Raw genomic sequence first — 23,065 nt, 5'->3', positions numbered from 1 at the left:
GGGCTGGAGGAGAGGCCGCCATGGAACCCAGGGGCCAGGCAGGAGGAGCCCAGGCCGGCCACGTCCCCGCCTGCCCCCGGCCCCTCTCAGAAAGAGGCGACCATGATGCTCTTGGCGCTCAGCCCATGAGAGCCCGTGTTTGAAAGCCATGTGCTGCGGCTGCTCTGACGGCCTGTGGCCGCCAGTGAGGTGGTGACCCGCACAGTAGCCTGGGGTCCGGGGCCTGAGCCCTGGGCTAAATGCATTTCTCCATTCGGCAGACACTGAGTGCCTGGGTGTGCAGGGTGAGGGCCAGCTGGGGAGCGGACACGCGCTGCTCCCGTCCTTGTGGGGCCGGGCTGGAGGGGCACAGGCTTCGACTCTCAGAAGGCGGGTGGCGCCAGGCATGGTGGCGTGTGCCTGGAACCCCAGACCTGGGAGACCGAGACAGTAGTAGCACAGGTTCAAGGCCAGCCTTGGCAACTTAGCAAGGCTCTCAGCAACCTAGTGAGACCCCACTTCAAAAGAAAATATAAAATAGGGCTGGAGCCGGCGCACGCTTGTAATCCCTGCGCTTGGGAGGCGGAGACAGGTGGATCGTGCAGGTTCAAAGCCAGCCGCGCTGGCTTAAGAGACCCTGTCTCAAAAAAGAAAAAATATATGTGTGTGTGGGGGGGTGTGGGTGTGTGTGTGTCTGGGAGTGTAGCCCAGAGGTAGAAGGGTTTCCAGGAACCCCAGTACTACCAAAAAATAAATAAATAAGTAAAAATAAAATTAAAATAGGGCTGGGGGTGTAGTCAAAGGTAGAATGTCTCTGGGTTCAATCCCCAGTATGTGAGAATGTGAACGAGAGAGAGGAGAAGGAGCAGGCCCGCAGCACTAGGCCGGTGCAGAGGGCAGAGGGCGAGGGAGAAGGCGGTGGTCGTGGCCGCTGACCCTGTGGGAGGCCTGGGATGGTGTGGGGGGCCGTGGGGCAGCTCGGATGCTGGGTGTATTCTGCAGGAGTAAATCAGATGTGTAAGGGTCCAAAGAGGATGGAGAGGAGGAGGGGTCGGGGAGGCCGGAGCATGGGAGGCCTGGGATGGGGGGCGGGGTCACATCCCTGGAGGTAGACGCTTAGCAAGGTCACACAGAGGTCACGGACAGAGCTGGGTCCTTGTGTTACTGGATGCCGGAGCATCCACACCAGGGGCAGGCGTGGGGCCCCATGATGCAGGGAGGCTGGCAGGTGGGGTCCACACTCCCAGAGCACAGCTGGCTGACCCTGGTGGAGGCGGCTGGGGTGAGACTGGGTGCCAGAGGCCACAGAGCTGCGCACTCTGGGGAGCGAGGAGGCCATGGAATGAGGCCTTCCCCTCAGAGGAAGGCGCGGGCCCCTGAGTCTTGTGTGGGGGACAGAGGAGGCCCCGGGCAGGACGCTGATGTGACTCCCACTGGAGCCAGGCTGGACAATGCCCCTCTGATAAAGTGGCTTTGCCCTGTGGAGTGTGGTGAAACCGACAGGAGGATCCCAGGTTCAAGATGAGCCTCAACAATTTAGTGAGACCCTATTTCAAGATAAAGAAAAAAAAAGATCTGAGGGTATAGCTCACCCCTGGATTCAATCCCCAGTCCCTTCAAGAAAAATGGGTTCACCATATCCTAGGCCCCCCCTCAGTCTAGCAGGCCCCAGACACGTGCCTCCCCAGGTGCACAGGGAAGATGACCTGAGAAGGTGCACAGGAATCCTCGATAAAGCCACGCACCCCAGCCCTCAGCCCAGCCTGTCCTGGGAACAGCGACAAGCGCGGCCCAGCCAGGCCTGGAATGCACGCCTGTAATCCCAGTACTTGGGAAGCAGAGACAGGAGGACCCAGGGAGAAGGGAGACTCCGCAGCCCAGAGAGACTGTTTCAAAACAAAAAATTAAATTGGGCTGGGGGTGTAGCTCAGAGGTAGAAGGCCCCCTTGCCAGGCGTGGTGGCGCACGCTTGTCATCCCAGCATTCGGGAGGCTGAGACCGGAGGATCACGGTTCGCGGACAGCCTCAGCTACTTAGGCCCTCCGCAACTCAGTGAGACCCGGTTTCAAAATAAAGAATAAAAAACAGGGCAGGGGGCGTAGCTCGGAGGTGGAGTGCCCCAGGGTTTCATCCCCAGACCCACCACACACACACAAAAGAAGGCCCGTATGTTCCTCCCCAGTGCCACACACACGAAGAAGACGACAAGGAAGGGGGAGGGGGAGAAGGGGGGAGGGGGATCATCTACCATTGTCCCCATTGCACAGCCCAAGAGCCAGACTCGCCTCGCAGTCCTGCCGGCCAGCACCTGCGGCGGCCACCGCCCCTTTCCCCCCAGGACCCTGCCCTCCCTGGGGACCTGCTCCCACAGCACAGAGCCGAGTCCTGGGCCTGGCCGGGGAGGCGGTGTGGGCCTTGTCCAGCAATGCTTACGTGCTCCTGTCCGTCCCAGGTGAGCCACCACCCGCCCTCAGCTGCCCACCACGTGTTCTCCAAGCACGGCTGGACCCTGTGGCAGGAGATCACCATCGCCAGCAAATTCCGGGGGAAGTACCTGTCCATCATGCCGCTGGGTGAGCTAGCTCGCGCTGCGGGGGAGGGGAGGCCCACCCTGGAAGCCAGCTGGGAGCCGGGCATGTAATTCCAGTACTTGGGAGGCTGAGACAGGAGAATCGCAGATTTGAGAACAGCCTCAGTAAAGTAGCAAGAGGCTCAGCAATCTAGTGAGACCCTGGATCAGAATTTTTTTGGCGGGTCTGGGGATGGAACCCAGGGGCATTTGACCTCCGAGCTACACCCCCTGCCCTATTTTTTATTCTTTATTTTGAAACCGGGTCTCACTGAGTTGCGGAGGGCCTTACTTAGTAGCCGAGGCTGTCCGTGAACCGCGATCCTCCGGTCTCAGCCCCCCGAATGCTGGGATGACGAGCGTGCGCCACCACGCCCGGCTGGGATCAAAAATTTTAAAACTGAGGTTACGGATGTAGCTTGGAGGTAGAGTGCCCCTCGACTCAGTCTTCAATACCCCCCCAACACACAAACAAAAAAGCCAACTTGGGACTCTGCGGGGAGACTGGGGTAGCCTCCCTGCAGTGTCTCCCCGCCCTCACCACCCACAGTGGTTCTGGCCTGCGTGGACAGCCTTGGGTTCCCCAGACCCCGGGCCTGAGGGTGGGCTGGCCAGAGCCCGGCACCAGGGGGCCGCGATCTCTGACCGTGCCCGGCCTGCAGGTGCCATCCACTTAGAATTCCAGGCCAGCGGGAACCACTACGTGTGGCGGAAGAGCACCTCCACGGTGCACAACATCATCGTGGGCAAGCTCTGGATCGACCAGGTCAGAGCCGCGGCGGGGCCTGGGCGGGCGGCCGGACCTGGGCCGCGCCGACCGCCGCCTTCTCTCGCCAGTCAGGGGACATCGAGATTGTGAACCACAAGACCAGTGACCGGTGCCAGCTGAAGTTTGTACCCTACAGCTACTTCTCCAAAGAGGCCGCCCGGAAGGTAAGCGGGCCCCTCCCGCAGCCCGCAGAGGCCCACGGCGGGCACTTGCTCACGCGGGTCCTGCCGATGTCCGCAGGTGACGGGCGTGGTGAGTGACAGCCGGGGCAAGGCCCACTACGTGCTGTCCGGCTCGTGGGATGAACAGATGGAGTGCTCCAAGGTCGTGCACAGCAGCCCCAGCAGCCCCGGCTCCGACGGGAGGCAGAAGACAGTGTACCAGACCCTGCCGGCCAAGCTGCTGTGGAAGAAGTACCCGCTGCCGTGCGTGGGGACGCGGGGCGGGCACCCGCGAGGGAGAGGAGGCCCCGGGCGGTGGACAGGCACATGGCAGGAAGACGGGTGGGGGTTGGGCACTCAGTCCACGTGTGGGCATTCTGCACCTGAGGTCCTGGCCTGGGCCCGAACTGCCAGGAGGCAGAAAATACCACGCAGGGCATGGCAGAACCCTTCCCTACATGGCTGTAAGAGACAAAACAAATGTAGCCCAACGCCACTTTGAAGCCAACCTGGGCAACCTAGGAAGACCCTATTTCAAAATAAAATAGGCCGGGCGTGGTGGCGCACGCTTGTAATCTCAGTACTTGGGAGGCTGAGACAGGAGGATCGCACGGGTTCGAAGCCAGCCTCAGTAACTTAGTGAGACCCCGTTTCCAAATAAAATATAAAAAATAGGTCTGGGGCCAGGTGTGGTGGCACACGCTTATAATCCCCGTGCTTGGGAGGTGGAGACAGGAGGATTGCACAAGATCGAAGCGAGCCGTGAGCGCTGGCTTAAGAGACCCTGTTTCCAAATAAAAAAAGTATAAAAATAGGTCTGGGAGTGTAGCCCGGAGGTAGAAGGGTTTCCAGGAGCCCCAGTACCACAATAATAATAATAATAATAATAATAATAATAATAATAATATTCTTAACAAATGTTCAAGCCAGGCACCGTGGCTGAGATAGGACTCTAGGTTCAAGGCTAGTGCATGGTAATTTAGTGAGACTCTATTTCAAAATACAATTAAAATAGGGCTGGGGCTGTATGTAGATCAGTGGTAGGATGACCCTAGATTCAATTCCCAGTAATACACACACACACACACACACACACACACACACACACACACACACGTGTTTGCCCAGGCTATGCTATCACTGAGGCTGAGACAAGAGGTTCACAGGTTCAAGTCCAGGACATCTTAGACCTTGTTTCAAAACAAAAGGGCCGGGGATATAGCTCGATTGAAGAACGCCCCTGGGTTCAATCCCCAGTACTGTAAAACGAATTTATTTTTATTTATGCATTTTTGTAGAACTGAGAATTGAACCTAGGGGCATTCTACCTCTGAGCTTCAACCCCAGCCCTATTTTACTTTATTCTGAAACAGGATCTCGCTAGGTTGATGAGAACCGTACTGCTTGCTGAGGCTGTCCTAAGATCCTCCTGTCTCAGCCTCCAAGTACTGGGATCGTAAGTGTGTACCACCACGCCTGGCTAATTATTATTTTTTGTGTGTGTGGGTCTGGGGATGGAACCCAGAGGCATTTGACTTCCGAGCTACACCTCCTGCCCTATTTTTTATTCTTTATTTTGAAACCAGGTCTCACTGAGTTGCAGAGGGCCTCACTAAGTAGCTGAGGCTGTCCGCGAACCGTGATCCTCAGGTCTCAGCCTCCCGAATGCTGGGATTACAAGTGTGCACCACCACACCCGGCTTTCATTAATTTTTAAAATACAAAATAAGAGCGGAAATAAATGAAATAGAAAAATGAAACATAAAGCCAAAAGTTTATTCTTTGAGAAAACAGCAGCAAACAACAGAGAAACCTACTGGTAAGACTGCTCAAACTAGAATTAAATAGTAATGCAAAAGGTTTTATATGATAAGTAAAATACAACTAGATCGTCAAAACTCTCAGGAAAGACATATCGTTGGAAAAACATCACTTATGAGAACTGACTAGAACAAGAAGCAGGGATGGTGTTAAGCGTGGCAGCGCACGCCTGGAATCCCAGCGCTTGGGAGGCTGAGATCTGATCATCACAGGTTCGCGGACAGCCTCAGCTACTCAGTGAGGCCCTCCACAGCTTAGTGAGGCCCTGTTTCCAAATAAAGTATAAAATAGGTCTGGGAACATAGCCCAGAGGTAGAAAAGCCTCTGGGTTCCACCCCCAGTACCACACACACACAAAAAAAATAATAATAATCCCAGTACTTGGGAGGCTGAGTCAGGAGGATCCGGGTTTGCAGCCAGCCTCAGCTATCTAGTGAGGCCCTCCTCGACTTAGGGAGGCCCTGTTTCAAAATAAAGAATAAAAAAAATCAGGCTGGGGATATAGCTCAGATGCAGAATACCCCTGGGTTCAACTCTGGTACTGCAAAATAAATAAATAAATAAATAAATAAATAAATAAATAAATAAATAAATGGAAAGAAAGAAAGAGAGAAAGGAAGAAAGAAAGAAAGAAAGAAAGAAAGAAAGAAAGAAAATACTCTTTTTTCCCATTCTGTGAGGTCAGAATAACCCTCATACCAAACCATCCTAAGAGGGTGTAGGGGAATAAAGAGCAGAGCATCACAAGAAGACTAAAAAAAAAAAAAAATTACCGCCAGCAAAGTAGGACTCTAACAGCAAGATCAGTAACACAGAAAGCCCCACACTAGGAGAGACAGTTTTGTTTCTGTTTTTTTGGTGCTGGGGAGCAAGTTTGACTTTCAGTGAATAAACCTTCCGTGTGGATGTTCAGAACAGGGAGGGGGCTCACAGAGCCAACATGTTTTGTGCAAACAGGGAGTCAGGCGCTGTGCCACGGCAGCAACGCGATGCCATGAGGATTTTAGGACTTTTTTCGGTCTGGGGGGCCAGGGGCATCCTACCCGAGTCACCCCCCCAGCTCCCATTACTTGTTTTGAGCCAGAGTCTATCCAGGTTGCTGGGCATCTTGTTAAGATACTGAGCCTGTCCTCGAACCTGCAATCCTCCTGTCTCGGCTTCCAAGTACTGGAATTAGAGGCCTCTCCCACCGTGCCTGGTTTAGGAAACAAGTTTATGCTGATAAATTTGAAAAGGGTGAATTCCCAGAGAAGTGCAGAGTAGCCAGGCAGCTGCAGGCCTCAGGTGCAGAGCTGCCGGGCCCGCTGCGGGCGGCCATGGCCTCGCGGCCGGTCCGGCGGGCGGGCAGCTCACGGCCCCTCGCCCGCAGGGAGAACGCCGAGAACATGTACTACTTCTCAGAGCTGGCGCTGACCCTCAACGAGCCGGAGGAGGGCGTGGCGCCCACGGACAGCCGCCTGCGGCCCGACCAGAGGCTCATGGAGAAGGGGCGCTGGGACGAGGCCAACACGGAGAAGCAGCGGCTGGAGGAGAAGCAGCGCCTGTCGAGGCGCCGGAGGCTGGAGTCCTGCGGGGCCGGCCGGGGCTGCGCCGAGGAAGGTGAGGCCCTCGGGGAGGAGGCCAGGGGCACAGGTGGATGGGTGGACAGGGGGACGGGTGGACAGGGGGACGGGTGGACAGGGGGATGGGTGGACAGGGGGATGGGTGGACAGGGGGACGGGTGGACAGGGGGACGGGTGGACAGGGGGATGGGTGGACGGGTGGACAGGGGGACGGGTGGACAGGGGGATGGGTGGACAGGGGGATGGGTGGACAGGGGGATGGGTGGACGGGTGGACAGGGGGACGGGTGGACAGGGGGACGGGTGGACAGGGGGACGGGTGGACAGGGGGATGGGTGGACGGGTGGACAGGGGGACGGGTGGACAGGGGGACGGGTGGACAGGGGGACGGGTGGACAGGGGGACGGGTGGACAGGGGGACAGGTGGACGGGTGGCAGGCGCGAGGCCCGGGAGCAGGGCACCGATCGCTGCGTCCTGCCGCACCTGCCCAGCAGAGAAGGACGGGGAAGGCTACGTGCCGCTGTGGTTTGAGAAGAGGCTGGACCCGCTGACCGGGGAGATGGCCTGCATGTACAAGGGCGGCTACTGGGAGGCCAAGGAGAAGCAAGACTGGCATGTGTGCCCCAACATCTTCTGAGCTCCGCCCCCGCAGCAAATACAGGGCCCGCAGCGGCTCCCCCTCTTCTTTTAACGCACTCAATTTAGTACCGAATGGATGGAACACACACACACACACACGCACACGCACACGCACACGCACACACACACAGTCATTTCTCCCCACTTTTTTTCCTCAAGAAAAACTTTTGGGGCGCTCCCACCTCAGAAGGAGGAAGGGCTGACCTGGGTTCTCCCCAGATCCTAGGTGCACCGGGTCACCCGCACCGCCTTCCCCATGGACTCGAGGCCCCGAGGAACCCGGCTCCCGGTTCCCACAACTCAGGCCGGCTGGCCCAGGCCAGGGGCTGCCCAGGTCACCAGCCTCCTCCCAGGGAGGTACCGGGTCCTCCTAAGGAGCCTCTTTTGACTTTTTTAGAAAAAAAAAAGAAAAAAGAAAAAATGATTTTCATTTCTTTTCAGCCATGATGTTTAGTAAGTATTTTTAGTACAGCACTTAGCAGACGGCTTTCCAAGTGTACTCTCTTGCCACAAAATTGACCAGGCAAGAATCGGTCCCCTTTTTAAAGACATCAGGAAGCCAGACCCCTTTTGAGTTAGGAGCATTTTGTACCTAGACATGGCAAGGCCTCGTCCCTGTCTGAGCTGCCTGCTCCCTAGGAGCCCGGGCCCTGCAGGCATCAGGCAGAGGGGCCTGAGCCGGCTCAGCAGAGCACAAGGGTCTCTTTCTGGAGTGACCACCCATAATGGGTGGGGGGCCACTGAGGAAGCTCAGCTCCAAGCCCTGGCCAGCCTGGGGCGGTGCCCTGGACCCAGAGCGGCCAGGAAGGGCCCGCAGGTGCCCCCCGGAACCAGGCCCCAATCAGCAATAACGAACAAACCCTCCTCCCCTCAGCCTGGGCTGGTGACCCGGGCCAAGACTGGCATCCCTCCTCAGGCGGCTCCGGGGTGCCCCGCTCCGCACCCCCTGAGCTACTTTATTTGCTGAATTTATATATATGGATATATAAATATATATGTGAAATGGCTATTTTGCTTAAATTTCTATGTCAAAGTGGAAAATGATGAAGACGGGTGTGCCTGTCTGAGTTTGGCCTCCTGGCAGGGGGACCACTGTGGCTCCCGCTCCCGGCCCTCGGACACCCATTCCAACCCTCCTGCTTTAGTTTGGTCCTCAGAGTTCATCGCGGGGGGTTGGGTTTTTCTTTCTACTACTCCAGGGAATGGTTTTGTTTTTATTTTTTAAAAAAAGTGAAAACACCAAGGTATTGTGCAATACGTTGCCCTCGGGCAGGAAGGGGGAGTCAGAGAACACTTAATAAAAACAACAACAAAACCTTCCCTGTCCCTGAGTCTGTCTGTGGCTGGACTGGGGTGCTGCGCAGGACAGGGGGCGTGGGGCGAGGGCGGCCTGCGCGGGAGTCGGTCCCAGCACTGCCCGGGCGGGGCGCGCTTCTCCCAGGGCAGCCAAGGGTCGGCCTGGACCCAGGTCTCCCGCCCCCTCCGGGAGGACAGCGCCTGAGCCACCCGGGAGCCGCCAGCAGGCCCTCCAGGCTCCGTGCCCCAAGCCGCCCAGGGCCCGTCCTGCAGGAGGAGGGCTGCCCTGGCAAGCGCCTGTTGCTTGGCAACCGTGGCCCGGCCGCCTCTGTTGTCCCCGTTGCCAGGCAACGCAGTCAGCAGCTCCTGGGCCGGCGGAGCGGCCGAGGTCCACCGCGGAGTCGCCCAGAGGCCGCGCGTCCAGGTGAGGTCGCGGAGGGGAGTCCGAGCCGGGCCTCACTCTGCGGGACGCCCCGCTCCTGGGGGGTCTGCAGGGCAGCGCCCACTGGAATGGGGAGTGGGCAACCCAGGGTGGAGCAGAGTGAGGCGCTGGAGGGGGCCTGCCGGGGAGAGCAGGGGCTGCGTGGACAAGATTTACTTCTTACAGGATCTCTCTGTCCTCCTCTTTTGAAGTCTGGGCCAACTATCTCCATTTTCATTTTACTTTTTACTTTTTGTAGTACTGGGAATTTAATTCAGGAGCGTTCTACTTCTGAGCTATACTCCCAGCCATTTTATTATTATTATTATTATTATTATTTTTTTTTTTTTTTTTTTTTTTTTAGCATGTGGTACTGGGGATTGAACCCATTCTACTTGCGACCCGACCTTCAGCCCTATTTTTAGTTTTTAGAAACAGGGTCTCGCTAGGTTGATTCTCGCTGCCTGCTGAGGCTGTCCTTGAACCTGCAACCTTCCCGTCTCAGTATCCCAAGTAAAGCTCAGCCATCGCGCCGAGCCGCTTTGCTGTTTTGGAACTTAGATGGACATAGGATTTTAGTTACTATTTTTCAGTTTGCCTCGTCTTTTCAACATGTTCCAGAAATTTAACCATGTCGTTGAATGTATAATTCGTTTTCTCTACTGTATATAATGAAATATATTGACGATGGAATGTCCCACATTTTAAAATCCATGCCTCTGTGGCTGGCATCTGGGCTAAGTATTTTTATTTACAAATTCGCCATTATGGTGGCCACATTCTGGTTTCCCCTGTTGCATGCAGGCAGGATGTTCTCTAGGATGTAACCTTATAATTGCTGAGTCATAGGACATTTGAATTATAATTCACTAAGTATGGCCACACTGTTTCCAGAAATGGTTGTATCAGTGTTCAGCCCGCTGGCCCTGTGGGTACCTGCTTCCTCACTGACACTGGTATCCTAGGCCTGAAGGGTTTTGCCAGTCTCTTGAGTATGGAATGGTCTCATTGTGGTTTCCTTTGTATTCCGCTGATTTCTCCGGTGGTTGAGCACCTTTTAAAATTTTTATTGGCCAAAGCCAGGCATGGTGGCGCACGCTTGTAATCCTTGTATATAGTCTCTCTACTTTTATAAATCCTACAGCAAACTTATTTTTTTTCTTTTTTTTTGGTACCGAGAATTGAACCCAGGGGCATTCTAGCTCCTATCTAAGCTCCAGCCCTATTTTTATTTATTTATTTATTTATTTATTTATTTATTTATTTATTTATTTATTGGTGGTACTGGGGTTCCTGGAAGCCCTTCTACATCCGGGCTACACTCCCAGACCTATTTTTACATTTTTATTTAGAAACAGGGTCTCCTAAGCCAGCGCGTGCGGCTGGCTTCGAACCTGCGCGATCCTCCTGTCTCTGCCTCCCAAGTGCGGGGATGACAAGCGTGCACCACCATGCCCAGCAAGCTTAAGTCTTATTATTACAAAAAGTTTTATTATTACAAGGGTAGAAAGAAGGAACAGAACAAAGCCATTGCATTGGAGGGACGCAGTGGAGAGCCTTGAAAGTAAGACACTCAGCTTCAGCCGTTTAGCGAAGCCCCCTGCAACTTGGCAAGATCCTGTTTCAAAAGAAAGGAGAGCCGGGCGTGGTGGCGCGCGCTTGTCATCCCGGCATTCGGGAGGCTGAGACCTGAGGATCGCGGTTCGCGGACAGCCTCAGCTACTTAGTGAGGCCCTCACAACTTAGTGAGACCTTGTTTCAAAATAAAGAATAAAAAAAAAATAGGGCAGGGGGTGTAGCTGGGAGGTCAAATGCCCCTGGGTTCCATCCCCAGAACCTCAATAAATAATAAGAAAAAGGATGGCCTCCCCTTCTATTGATTTTAAGGTCACATTAGTGAGTGTAACCAAGGTTTGTTTTAAACTGCTTTCAGGAAGGTCATCGGGGATTTATTTGGGCTTTGATGTATGACTGCTAATTGGCCATTTTTTTGTGTGTGTGTGGTACTGGGGGTGGAACCCAGGGGCTTTCTACCTCCGGGCTATACTCCCAGACCTTTTTTATATTTTATTTGGAAACAGGGTCTCACTAAGTTGCTGAGAGCCTCACTAAGTAGCTGAGGCTGGCTTCGAACCTGTGCGATCCTCCTGTCTCAGCCTCCCACGCGATGGGATTACAAGCGTGCGCCCCCACGCCCGGCTCTAATTGGCCGTTACTGAAGGGCTTCTCTTGAGCTCACTTTCATCCTTCCTGTTGACAGTACAAACGTTCTCTCCTGTTCATTTCGTGGGTGGTCAGGATCCCCCTCGGGATCAGTGCGGGGTCCTGCCTGCCCCGTGGGGACATGCTGTACCCCACCTGAGGCAGCAAAATAGCCATCGCACACTGCTCTCGCCTCTTTACACGCTCTAACAAAGTCAGGATCTGTTCTAGGAAAAATTTAATCTCTCTCCACAAAGAGCGAAGTAATTTGAATGCCTGTAGGTACTGGTCGGGGCCATGGGACAGCTCCCAAGATGTCTCTTAATCTCCTTTACGTCGTCCTCCCTCCCCCTATGGTAGGAGGGGGACCTTCCCGGTTCCTTAGTGTGGGGCATCTCCTGGGCCTCCCGTTGACCAGGGCAGTGCAGTGTTATAGAGGGGCCCCGTTGACCAGGGCAGCGCTGTGTTATGGAGGGGCCCGTTTTGGGGGGCCCGCGGGGGTGTCAGGGGAGCTCTGGCTCCTGCGATGCCTCTTGTTTTTCTCGGGCTAATTCGTCTTTAGAGTCTGTCTTAGCCAAGGCTACCAAGATTGTCTCAACCCTACAATCTTTAAATAAATCTGGGTGGTCCTGGGAGGTAAAAGCACAGGTGAAGATAAGCTCTCTCTGCCCATTCGTTCTCCTTTCTACAAAAGAGATCTAACGGCAGGATGGTATAGTAATTCAAGCTTCCCTTAGGTGGCCAGGTCTCTCTTCTAGTGAGTATCGTGGCCAAACTTGAGTACAGGGAAAGAAGAAAAGAAAAAAGAAAAAAAAAAAGAAAACCAAGAAACGAAAGCTTTCTTCCTTAGCGTTTTAGGGTTGAAGTTTTCCCAACTTTGGGGAACACAGGGAAGTGGAGATCGGGGTTCCACTTCGGATTGCTGGGATCCCACCTAAGAGAGAGAGGGTACAATTGGATGGTACACAGAAGGCCGCCCTCCTTCCTCGCACCCTGTGAAACTGAATGGCTCGGCCGGGGCGGCCAGCGAGGTCCGTGTGTGTGGACTCAGCGAGCGCGGCCTCACCGCCCAGTGGGGAGGTCTCTTCAGGCTTGAGGCTTCGCCACCCTCGGCCCTGCCCCACCTCCGCCCCTCCCCGCCTATTGCGTGCGCGCTATCGAGATGAGGATCCTTGTAGCCTCATTCGTACCCTAGATATTTTTTCATATTTCCAATTACGAAAACACTGCAGCTCCTAAAACACTCTCATTAGCCACAGACGGTGGCCATTAAAGACAAAGTTTCAAGTGCGGGAGAATCCTGTCTCATTCACTGGCCGCGCTGAGAATGTGCCACAACTTAGGTGAGGATAAAAGTCTAAGGCTGGAAAGAGGTCTGAATGGCCATCCATGGGCGCTCTTCCTTTTCAGTTTCTACCTGAGGCCTCTTGGGTACATACGGCAGTGTCCAGTTAGAGGATGGGGGGAGGGGGGAATCAGAGAACAGATGTGCCTGTAGCCTCCAATACAGTCTTCTTACAGAAGGGGCATGCGTCTTTCTTTTCTTCTTTTCTTTCTTTCTCTTTCCTTCCTTCCTTTTTTTTTTTTTTTTTTTTTTTTGTGGTACTGGGGATGGAACCCAGAGGCTTTCTACCTCCGGGCTATACTCCCAGACCCATTTTGTATTTTATTTGGAAACAGGGTCTCACTAAGTTGCTGAGAGCCTCACTCAGTAGCTGAGGCTGGCTTTGAACCTGCGCAATCCTCCCGTCTCAGCCTCCCAAGCGCGGGGATTACAAGCGCGCGCCCCCACGCCCGGCTGGGCATGCACCTTTCTGATGACGTAGCCTGCATATGGAAAGGCAGCATCCTTCCTGAGTTCTGTTTCCCTAAAGTCTTTTAGCAGTGTCCCATTTTTGACGGGGCAGAGTGGACAGGCACTCATGGGGCTTCACAATGGTGGGCTTTCCCAGAACCCAGTATAGATCTTGACACAGATCTGGCCTCACGAGAACACAACAGGAGCCGTTGCCGTGAAAGCCACGAGGCTCCCAGGTTACTGCTGGGTTGCCAGTGCGTTCATAGAGTAAGCTTGAGGCGGCTCCGCGGCTCCTCTTGTCTCCTACTAATTAAGGGCGATTTCCTCTCCCGGAGAGTCTGCCGGAGCTGAGCGTGGCAGGGGGTCTCCACGATCACGGAGCCCACTGCGCCAGTTACCCAGGCATCTGCCAGGTTCCAGCCACGTTTTGGTGATGCAGTGGCATGAGGCCCCTGCTGGCTGGGGCCTCGCATTTGGGCCCCAAGCTGTAATGGTTTGGGACGTCACCATGGGTTTTTGTTCTTAGCTAGTTTAGAAAAAATAGCTACAGCTACACTGATGCAAGCTTAAGCCAAGTTTTATTAAAATGGTAGAAAGAAGGGACAGAACAATCAAAACACTGCGCCAGAGGGGCGCAGTGGGGAGCCTTGACAGTAAGACACTGACATCTCTGATATATATTGGTGTTACTGAGGGTGGAACCCAGGGGCTTTTCTACCCCCAGCCTATACTCTCAGACCTATTTATACTTTATTTGGAAACAGGGTCTCACTAAGTTGCTGAGTGTCACTAAGTAACTGAGGCTGGCTTTGAACCTGTGCGATCCTCTGGTCTCAGCCTCCCAAGTGCTGGGATTACAAGCGTGCGCCACCACGCCTGGCAATGCCTATGTTTTTATAATAGTTTATTATCTCCCCTTCCCCCTATAGTCTACCCAATAATCTTTTTCCCCCAAAATGCAGGTGCAGGCCCGCCAGTTAATCTCTGCTGTGTGAGCCTTTTCTTTGGTTAGCAAGGTCAGGGGCTACGCGGTATATGCCCACTTTGTCTTTGGTTTTATTCTTACTCCTAAGTTTAAAGCATGTATTACCCCTGTGTTCTTGGTGAGTTCTCAGCTTTTCCTTATCTGTTTGCTAGAAGTTACTATTTTGAAAACTTGTTTTATAATAAAGAAAGGCACAGGAATATATAGTCTTTTAAAATTATGGAGGTTTGGGGGAGCTACAGCTGTTTTATTAGTAATTAATATTAGTTTTTTTGTGTGTATTTGGTACTGGGGGTGGAACCCAGGGGCTTTTTTTTTTTTTTTTTTAACCTCCAGACTATACTCCCAGATCTATTTTATACTTTATTTGGAAACAGAGTCTCACTAAGTAGCTGAGGCTGGCTTTGAACCTGTGCAACCCACCTGTTTCAGACTCCCAAGCACTGGGATTATAAGTGTGCGCCACCACGCCCGGCTAATATTGGGTTAATATAGCTTGCTTTTTCATCTTTTAACTTTAGTCTAAACTGTTGTGAGTCTATATAATTCTTTTTAAGTGTAGGTGTTTTTTTTTTTTTTTTTTTTTTGCAAGTCTGGGGATGGAACCCAGGGGCATTCTACCTCTGAGCTACAACCTCTGCCCTACTTTTTATTCTTTATTTTGAAACAGGGTCTCACTGAGTTGCAGAGGGCTTCACTAAGTAGCTGAGGCTGTCGGCGAACCACAATCCTCCAGTCTTGGCCTCCCAAATGCTGGGATGACAAGCATGTGCCACCACGCCCAGCTTCCTATTTTCATTTTGAAACAGAGTCTCATTAAGTGCTGAGGGGCTCCCTAAATTTCTGAGATTGGCTTTGAACCTGTGATCCTCCTGTCTCAGCCTCTAAGTACTGGAATTACAGGTGTACACCACTCTGTCCGACTTCCATGTGCTTTTTATTTTGTTTTAGGTTCTGGGGATTGAACCTGGAAGCATTCTACCTCATGGCTATGCCCCCAGGACAATTTCGTTTATTTGGAAACAGTCTCACTAGGTTTCTGAGAGCCTCACTACATTGCCAAGGCTGGCTTTGAACCTGTGATCCTCCCATCTCAGCCTCCCAAGCACACACGTGTGCCACAACGCCTAACCTCCATATGGCTTTTAAGGCATTTGACAAAATCTGGCCGTTCTCGAGGGCACCACTCACATTTTATACTGGGTTACTGCTGCCCTCTGGCTCCCAACTTGGGCACAACCGGCAGCTACTCCTTTCAACCCTTCAAAGGTCACTTACCAAAGCTAAAACCAACGTCCTGCTGGCCCCTTACATGCGGATTTCCATCCACATTAGAAACAAGACCCACATAATTATCCAACATTGTTTCATAAGTCCCATCCAAAGCAAAATGGCAAATTTATTTGTATACTGGTAAATTTGCAAATTATCTCTATAAAACACAGATTTGTTTTTTATAACCACCAGGGTTCACGAGGTAGAAGTAAATGACCTTAAATCATGATTTAAGTCACAGCTGGGCATGGTAGCACACGCCTGCCATCCCAGTACTTGGAGGCTGAGACAGGAGGATCACAGGTTCAAAGCTAACTTCCGCAACTTAGACCCTGTTTTAAAAAAAGAAAAAAGAATAAGTAGGGTTGGAGATGTAGCTCAGAGGTAAAATGACCCTGGGTGTAATCCTTAGTGCCCCATCCCACAAAACCAATGTAAGTCACCAGATTTTTTCCGTACTAAGTAAACACTAGAGATGGAAAAAATATTCTACTACAATAGTGTACACGTAAAAGCAAACGCTACTAGAGTTATACATGGCAGATGAAGAAAGAATAAAGTCCAACTGAAGGATCTAAAGTAAGTCTTGAACAAATGGAAAGCCATTTTTATTTCCTCTGGGGAGTTTTAATATCATAAAAATGGCAATACTTCCAAATTCATATTTAAAGTCAATGCAATTATAATTTAAATCTCAGTGGAACCTTTTTTAAAAGTCTCAATGGGAGTGAATTTGATAAAGTGATTTAAAATTTCTTGAAGCCAGGCGTGTGGTACACGTTTGTAATCCCAGCATTTGGGAGGCTGAGACTGAAGGATCGCGGTTCGCAGACAGCCTCGGCTACTTAGTGAGGCCCTCTGCAACTTAGTGAGACCCTGTTTTAAAATAAAGAATAAAAAATTGGGCAGGGGGTGTAGCTTAGAGGTCAAATGCCTCTGGATTCCATTCCCAGACCCGCAAAATAAAAATAAAAATAAATAAAATTTCTTGAGGAACACATGGGTGGCCGAGACTGGAGGAGCACAGGTTCAAGGCCAGCCTCAGGAACTTAACAAGACCTGGTTTCAAAATAAAGGAAAAAAAAAAAAATAGAAAAGGGCTGGGAGTGTAGCTCAGAGATATTTTGACTGAAATATATTCAACAGGGAATGAAGTTTGACACACACATACAAAAACACAATTTAAGAGAATGGGGGTGAAGGGCTGCATTTTTTACAGCATGATAGGAAACGCCAAAACCTAAAAATGCTGACCTTTCAACACAAGTCAAGCTAAAAGCAAACCTGTAATAAAAGTTGTGAGAACCAAGAGGTCTCAGGCGCTCAGCCTAGAGCCCCCAGGGAGGGCTGGCATGTAGACTGGTCCTTTAAGGCAAAAGGAAGAAAATCATGTAGCTTCCTTTCCAAGTCTCTGCCTTGCAGAAATGACCGGCAGCCTCGCCAAGTGCATCTGCATGAAAATGCTTTCTCTAGCGACTCCTCAAAGGGGTGGAAACAGAAAGGTTTCAGTTGTAGTCTGAGCTTAACACGCAGAAGCTGGAAAAGATCACTCCCCACTTTTTGCTTGGAGTCGAGGTTGGCCTTCGCTGTCTACTGAGGGGCCCCCAGGATGTGAAGAGACTCCCGCAGGCCAGGTCCCCACCCAGCCCTGCACAGCGCAGCAGGACGGCAGCGCTCCCACCAGCTGGCTTGGCGGCAGCTGGGCCAGGCTCAGTGCAGGTGCAGGGATGGCGCAGAGCCTTGGCCGCCCTGAAAACTTCAGAGAAAGAGCAGAGTGTTGGGGTGGGTGGCCATGTCCTCCGGGCCAGTTGAGAATTTGCAGGCAGCCCTCGGGTACATGTCCTCGGGACTGTGAGAAGCTCAAAGGATTATCTTCCGATATTTGGGGGCTCTCCTCCCATGGCCATCGCAGCACCCCAAGCCCAGCTTGGTGGAGGCCTGGGAAGAGATCCAGAGCTTTCAAAAGAAGTGAGGAGCGGACTGAGGGCTACAGCTGTGCTGAAACCTGCAGGCACTTGGGGCAGCGAGTGGCCCCAGAAAATCCCAGGCACATCTCCATCAAGTCCAAAGGGCACAGGAGAGGAGGGGGATGTGTCTCCTGGATCCTTACTCTCCCTCTGGCCAAGGCTGAGTTCTCCTACCTTCCAGACTCTGGCTGACTGCTGCCAAGAATGCCAGAGCCCCAGAAACACCATAGGCACTCGTGGTGCCGGCCTCGTGTGGCTACATGGAAACCCAGCCCTCCCACACCCTTGGGGGATCCTGAAACTTGGTAAGTGGTTGGATGACCATAATGGCAGCCCCGAGCAGAACACACCATCCCTGCATGGGCCCCCAAGTAAGCAGCTTTAGGCCACAAGCACCAGCTGAGGAACCAGTGAGTCTTGCAAGGATTGAAGGCCAGCAGGGCTTGGCGGCACACACCACCCTAACCTGTAATCCCAGTACATGGGAGGCTAAGACAGGAGGATCGCAGGTTCAAGGACCACCGTGGCAACTTAAGACTGTTTCAAAATTAAATGTAAAAAAATAGGGCTGAGGGTATAGCTAAGAGGTATAACACTCCGGGTCCAGCCCCAGTGCCACACACAGTGGGTCAAGGCGGCAAGAGTCCTGGGCCCTGTTCCACCTTGGCCCGGAGCAGCTGTAGCATTACGTTTTCTATAAGGGCTCAACACTTTTCAGGTGGACACATGGACCGGTAACTAACTGTTAAACCTGTACCATCATCATCCTCTTATTTTAGAGGAGGAATGGGGAACCAGAGTGGACAGTGACTTGTCCAGAGACCTTGAGAGCTGGAAGAAGGTAGGCTCTGCTGGACTCACCGGTGGACCTGGAGCCTGGCAAGTTCCCGGATGAAAATGGGACCTAAGGGCGGGCCTGGCAAAGTCTCGGCTCCCTGCTGAATGGGACACGCCTCGCCAGATCCTGCCCCTGCGCGGTCGTCTTGAGGCATGTTCTTTTGGAGGTCTGCCCCTCTGGCCAAGCTTGGGCTTTGAGAACCAAGAGCAGAGCGACTGACCCGCAGGGATCCTCAAGAGTTCCATGTCCAACAAAGGCCAGAACCCTGTGGTGGAACTCTCAGGACCTCAGGCAGGGGGCCGCTGGTGGGTCCCGTACAAGCTGACTTGTTGCAGAACGGCCTTCCGCCAGGAGCAAGGAGTCAGCGGAGGCAGTCATGACTTGGGCCGGCCCTCGAGTACTGTGTGAACGGCAAGAACGTATACTAAAACTGGAATGACACACACTAGGTCATCATAGTCCCTATGCAAGGATGACACATAAATTCACAAAGTGATCCATATTCTTTTTACTATGATGGAAGATGTTTCCTCATGAAAAATACCAATACAGATTTTTTTTTGGCGGTACTAGGGTTCCTGGAAACCCTTCTACCTCCAGGCTATACTCACAGTACCTATTTTTATACTTATTTTTATTTGGAAACAGGGTCTCTCAAGCCAGCGCGGCTGGCTTCAAACCTGCATGATCCTCCTGTCTTCGCCTCCCAAGCGCGGGGATTACAAGCGTGCGCCACCACGCCCAGCTCCAATAGAGATTTTTTTTAAAATCTATTTATTTTCCAGATGCACTTTTTTTTTTTTTTTTTTTTTGCTTTTAAAATAGCTTCTTGGAACCAATTTTATTATATTTGTACCTAATTTTTGTTCTCATCTAAATGACATTACACTTGTAATCCCAGCATTTGGGAGGCTGAGACAGGAGGGTGGCGATTCACGGACAGCTTCAGCTACTTAGTGAGGCCCTTTGCAACTCAGTGAGACCCTGTTTCAAAATAAAGAATGATAATAAAAAATATAGCTGGGGGTAAAGCTTGGAGGTAGAAAGCCCCTGGGTTCCATCCTCAGTACCAGAAAAAGATAAAATGTACATTTTCTAACTATATAGAAGCTTTGTGATGTAAAAAGAAAAAGAAAAAGAAAAAAAAGGGGCAAGGAAGCCAGGCATGGTGGCGCACACTTGTAATCCCAGTACGTGGGAGGCTGAGACAGGAGGATCGCACAGGTTCAAAGCCAGCCTCATACTTAGTGAGGCTCTCAGCAACTTAGTGAGACCCTGTTTCCAAATAAAATATAAAACAGGTCTGGCCCAGAGATAGAAAGCCTCTGGGTTCCATCCCCAGCACCACCAAAAAAAAAAAAAAAAGCAAGAAGCTGGAGCTGATCTATCAGCTTTCCTTCCTCGTCTGTAGACGTGGCCAGTGCTACAGGAACCCTGGCGTGGAATCCTAGACCTGGGGAATTGGAACCAACGAGAGAGGAGCCACCAAGACAAAAAGCAGTGTTGCTCAGACGGCTATGAACTGAACCAGAGGTTTTTCTCAGCCTGTTTTTAATCCTCGCCTTTCTTCAGCAGCAAACACGTCACACCTTTCCTGACCTGGTAAGAGTCAGCATTTACCGGTAACCAAGAGGAGCTTTTAAACTGAAGTCCCCGGGACACTTAGGGGTTGAGAGGCTCTGTGAGTCTGACGTTTCCGGAGGACTCTGCCACACCTTAAACCTGATTTCAAAAAGGTCCCAAACCCAAGATCCAGAACATTCCTGTACCAGAAGATAACACAGCGAGCCAGTAAAGAGTGTCTCACTGATGAATTCATACTGACGCCAAAACCCATCACTTTCCACATTATAGTAACAAACACTCAGAGGAGGCGTGACTACGATACCCTGCTGGTAGGAGTTGACTTGGCGTCTTCTGTAAGGCGGCGTGGGCATGTATCTTAGAATTCACGTACTCACTGTCTGGCAGAGCCATTTCCCTGTTTGCAATTTACCCTCTATAAATACAAATCCAAGTTAATGAATAAATACACAAAAACACACATTCATTGCATTTTTCCCCCTTTTTCTTTTTTTGCAGTACTGGATATGGAACCCAGGGGCATTCTACCTCTGTGCTATACCCCTAGCTCTATTTTTTTATTCTTTATTTTGAAACAGGGTCTCACTGAGTTGCAGAGGGCCTAAGTAGCTGAGGCTGGCCTTGAACTACAATCCTCCTGTCTCAACCTCCCAAATGCTGGGATTTCAAGTGTCAACAACCATGCCTGGCTTCTCGTTGCATTTTTAATTTAATTTAATTTATTTATTTTTGGTGGTACTGGGGTTCCTGGAAGCCCTTCTACCTCTGGGCTACACTCCCAGATCTTTTTTTTTTTTTTTATACTTTTTTTATTTGGAAACAGGGTCTCTTAAGCCAGCGCGGCTGGCTTCGAACCTGCGCGATCCTCCTGTCTCCGCTCCCAAGTGCGGGGATTACAAGCGTGCACCACCACGCCCTGCTCATTGCATTTTTAAAATGTTACAAACAACCTTACTGCTTCTAAGTAGGAGACTTAAATGACAATACATCCGAGATGCTAAGATTCCGTGTGGTCCAGGATATAGCAGAGCACCAGCATGGCGGCACGTGCCTCAACCCACTACATGGTAGATGAGGCAGGAAGATCTTAAGTTCTGATGCCTTTTCTCAAACTACAAAGGGCTAGGGCTGCAGCTCAGTGGTGCCCCTGGGCTTAATCCCCAGTATTGTGCCCTCCCTCCAAGAAGAATAAAGTAGACCCACATGGGTTATTCAGAAACAGGCTGCAAGGTAGACTCAGTGGAAACAGGAAGGCCAGCGACTCAGGATGGATCTGCTCTCCAGGAAGGACCTGGAGATGGGCACGGGGTGGGAGGGACCCTTGCTTGTCTTGGTCCAGCCTTCTATACTGTTTGGATCTGAATTTACCATGTGCATGTGTCACTCAAAAACAAAAAACACCCTAAACAAAGTCCCCCTATCCCTTTTCTTAAAAACCAGGGTCATTGCCTTCACTTTTTGCCAGCTTGTGCCAAGGACCTTCCCAACCTCAAATGAACCAGAACGTCTTTCTCTACCCACTTAAGTACACGAGCTACCCATGAAGTTCCCAGGAAAGGGGCGGGCGCATTTCGTCTCCCCATCCAGAACCAGGCTGCATTCAGCAAAGCTGTGGTTGGATTAAGCATATCCAAGAGTGGAAGCTAAAACATCTAGGCCGGGCATGGCAGTGCATGCTTACAACCACAGAACTTTGGGAGGCTGAGACAGGAGGGCCAGGTTTGCAGCCAGCCTCAGCTACTTAGGCCCTCTGCAACTTAGTGAGACCCTGTTTCAAAATAAAGAATAAAAAATAGGGTGAGGGCTGTGGCTTGGAGGTCTAATCCCCCAGATTCAATCCCCAGTACTGCAAATAAAAACATAAAACATGTAGGAAATTTCGTCTTCTCTGTTCTATGGGTGTTGAGGGAGAAGCTGATGAAGATGGAGAAGAGGAAGACTGACAGTGTAAAGCCACAGGGTAGAAGAATGAAGAGGAAGGTGCAAATTCCATGGAGAACAGACTGAGTTCAGCAGTCAGTTTATAGTATTGCATGTTTTGATTACACAGAAGTAAGAAACTTGAGTCACCCTCCAGTCAAAATGCAGAACCAACTTCCTTTTAGCTTGGAACAGTGGGTTTGAGGAATAAAAATGAACCACACACTGCTTGGAGTAAACAGCTGGATGAGCGGGTTACCAGCTCAGGAAACCCGGCTCTTGGAGAATGTTCCAGTAGAAGAGGAGCCTTCTCCCAGGAATGTAGTTTAGGGAAGGCCGGAACCCACCCGTCACAGGTGCTCTGGCCGCGTGCCCAAGTGGGGAGACTGCAGATTCCAGCGCGGCTGGTGTCGCTCACCGCTGCTTCCCTGTCTCCTGCAGACTCATGGGGCAGCAGGGTGGCCCCTGAGTTAGGGAGATGGCCGAAAGCCACCCCAAGAGGTCTGAGATCAGGGGTACAAAGCTGTGCCCCAAATAGGAGTGGAAAGAGAGGAAAAGTAACCAGAATTCTTCCAACGGCCATTAGAAAAAACTCAGCAACTCTTGCCTTTGTCTCTGACCCTGAGTTGTTTGAGGGACAGGGTTCTGGGGCTGGCCGGACATGGAGGGAAGGCCAGGTGTGCTTCCTGGAGAGCTGCTTCGGAGTCCCTGAGGCCAGTGGCCCCCGGCCCCTCCCGACTGCCCAGGAACAGGGTGGGGCTCAGCAGAAGGAAGAAGTATTAAAGCCGCAGTCGGCGCTCCTGTGGCAGCCAGACAGGAAGCCTCTGCCAGCTCAGCACCAGGGTTCGGTAACATACCCGCTCCCGCCCTGAGGAACCTGTGGAGTCCAACACTCACAGTACGACCCAGGCCAAGGCTCTGACCAGTCAGAGCTGTCTCTTCACCTGGACTCACGCTACTGAGGCAGGAAACTTCACAGTCCACGTTAACTGAAGAAACTACTCCTTCACAGAGAACTTCCTCTTCCTCCCCAAACTGTCTGGATGACGCTCTGGGCCAAGCTCAGCCCTCACAGCCCTGATGTGAGCCGGGGAGCTATGATAGAAGGCACCCTTCTGCCTCTGTGCCTGCTCTGACCACAGCCCCTGTGTGGGCCCTCCAAGTCTCAGCCCCTGGGGCCCAGGCCCGGCTCCATCCTGAGAGAGAACCTTCCCTGGAGCCTGTCCAACTCTGCCTCTCTCTAGAGGAGCAAGCAGAAGCCTCAGTAGCTTAGGCTCAG

At 51.9% G+C, this 23,065-nt stretch overlaps 1 protein-coding gene across 3 annotated transcripts in view; it reads left to right on the top strand.

The window, feature by feature from the left end:
• Window positions 1-7,498, top strand: part of OSBP2 (oxysterol binding protein 2) — a gene marked incomplete at both ends in the record, with an annotated part of 138,281 nt that extends 130,783 nt beyond the window's left edge. For all 3 annotated transcript variants that reach the window (XM_080717660.1, XM_080717659.1, XM_080717661.1), the window contains 6 exons: window positions 2,432-2,552; window positions 3,211-3,314; window positions 3,386-3,481; window positions 3,558-3,742; window positions 6,669-6,898; window positions 7,353-7,498. In XM_080717660.1, coding sequence (XP_080573786.1) covers window positions 2,432-2,552; window positions 3,211-3,314; window positions 3,386-3,481; window positions 3,558-3,742; window positions 6,669-6,898; window positions 7,353-7,498 — 882 coding nt within the window. The remainder of the gene's footprint in view (window positions 1-2,431; window positions 2,553-3,210; window positions 3,315-3,385; window positions 3,482-3,557; window positions 3,743-6,668; window positions 6,899-7,352) is intronic.
• Window positions 7,499-23,065: the final 15,567 nt, after the last annotated feature.

This window comes from Muscardinus avellanarius (assembly GCF_963383645.1).
Source record: "Muscardinus avellanarius genome assembly, chromosome: 21".
In the NCBI taxonomy this organism is placed as follows: Eukaryota; Metazoa; Chordata; class Mammalia; order Rodentia; family Gliridae; genus Muscardinus; species Muscardinus avellanarius.
The sequence above is the reverse complement of the archived record's forward strand: the minus strand, read 5'-3'. Positions and strand labels throughout refer to the sequence as shown.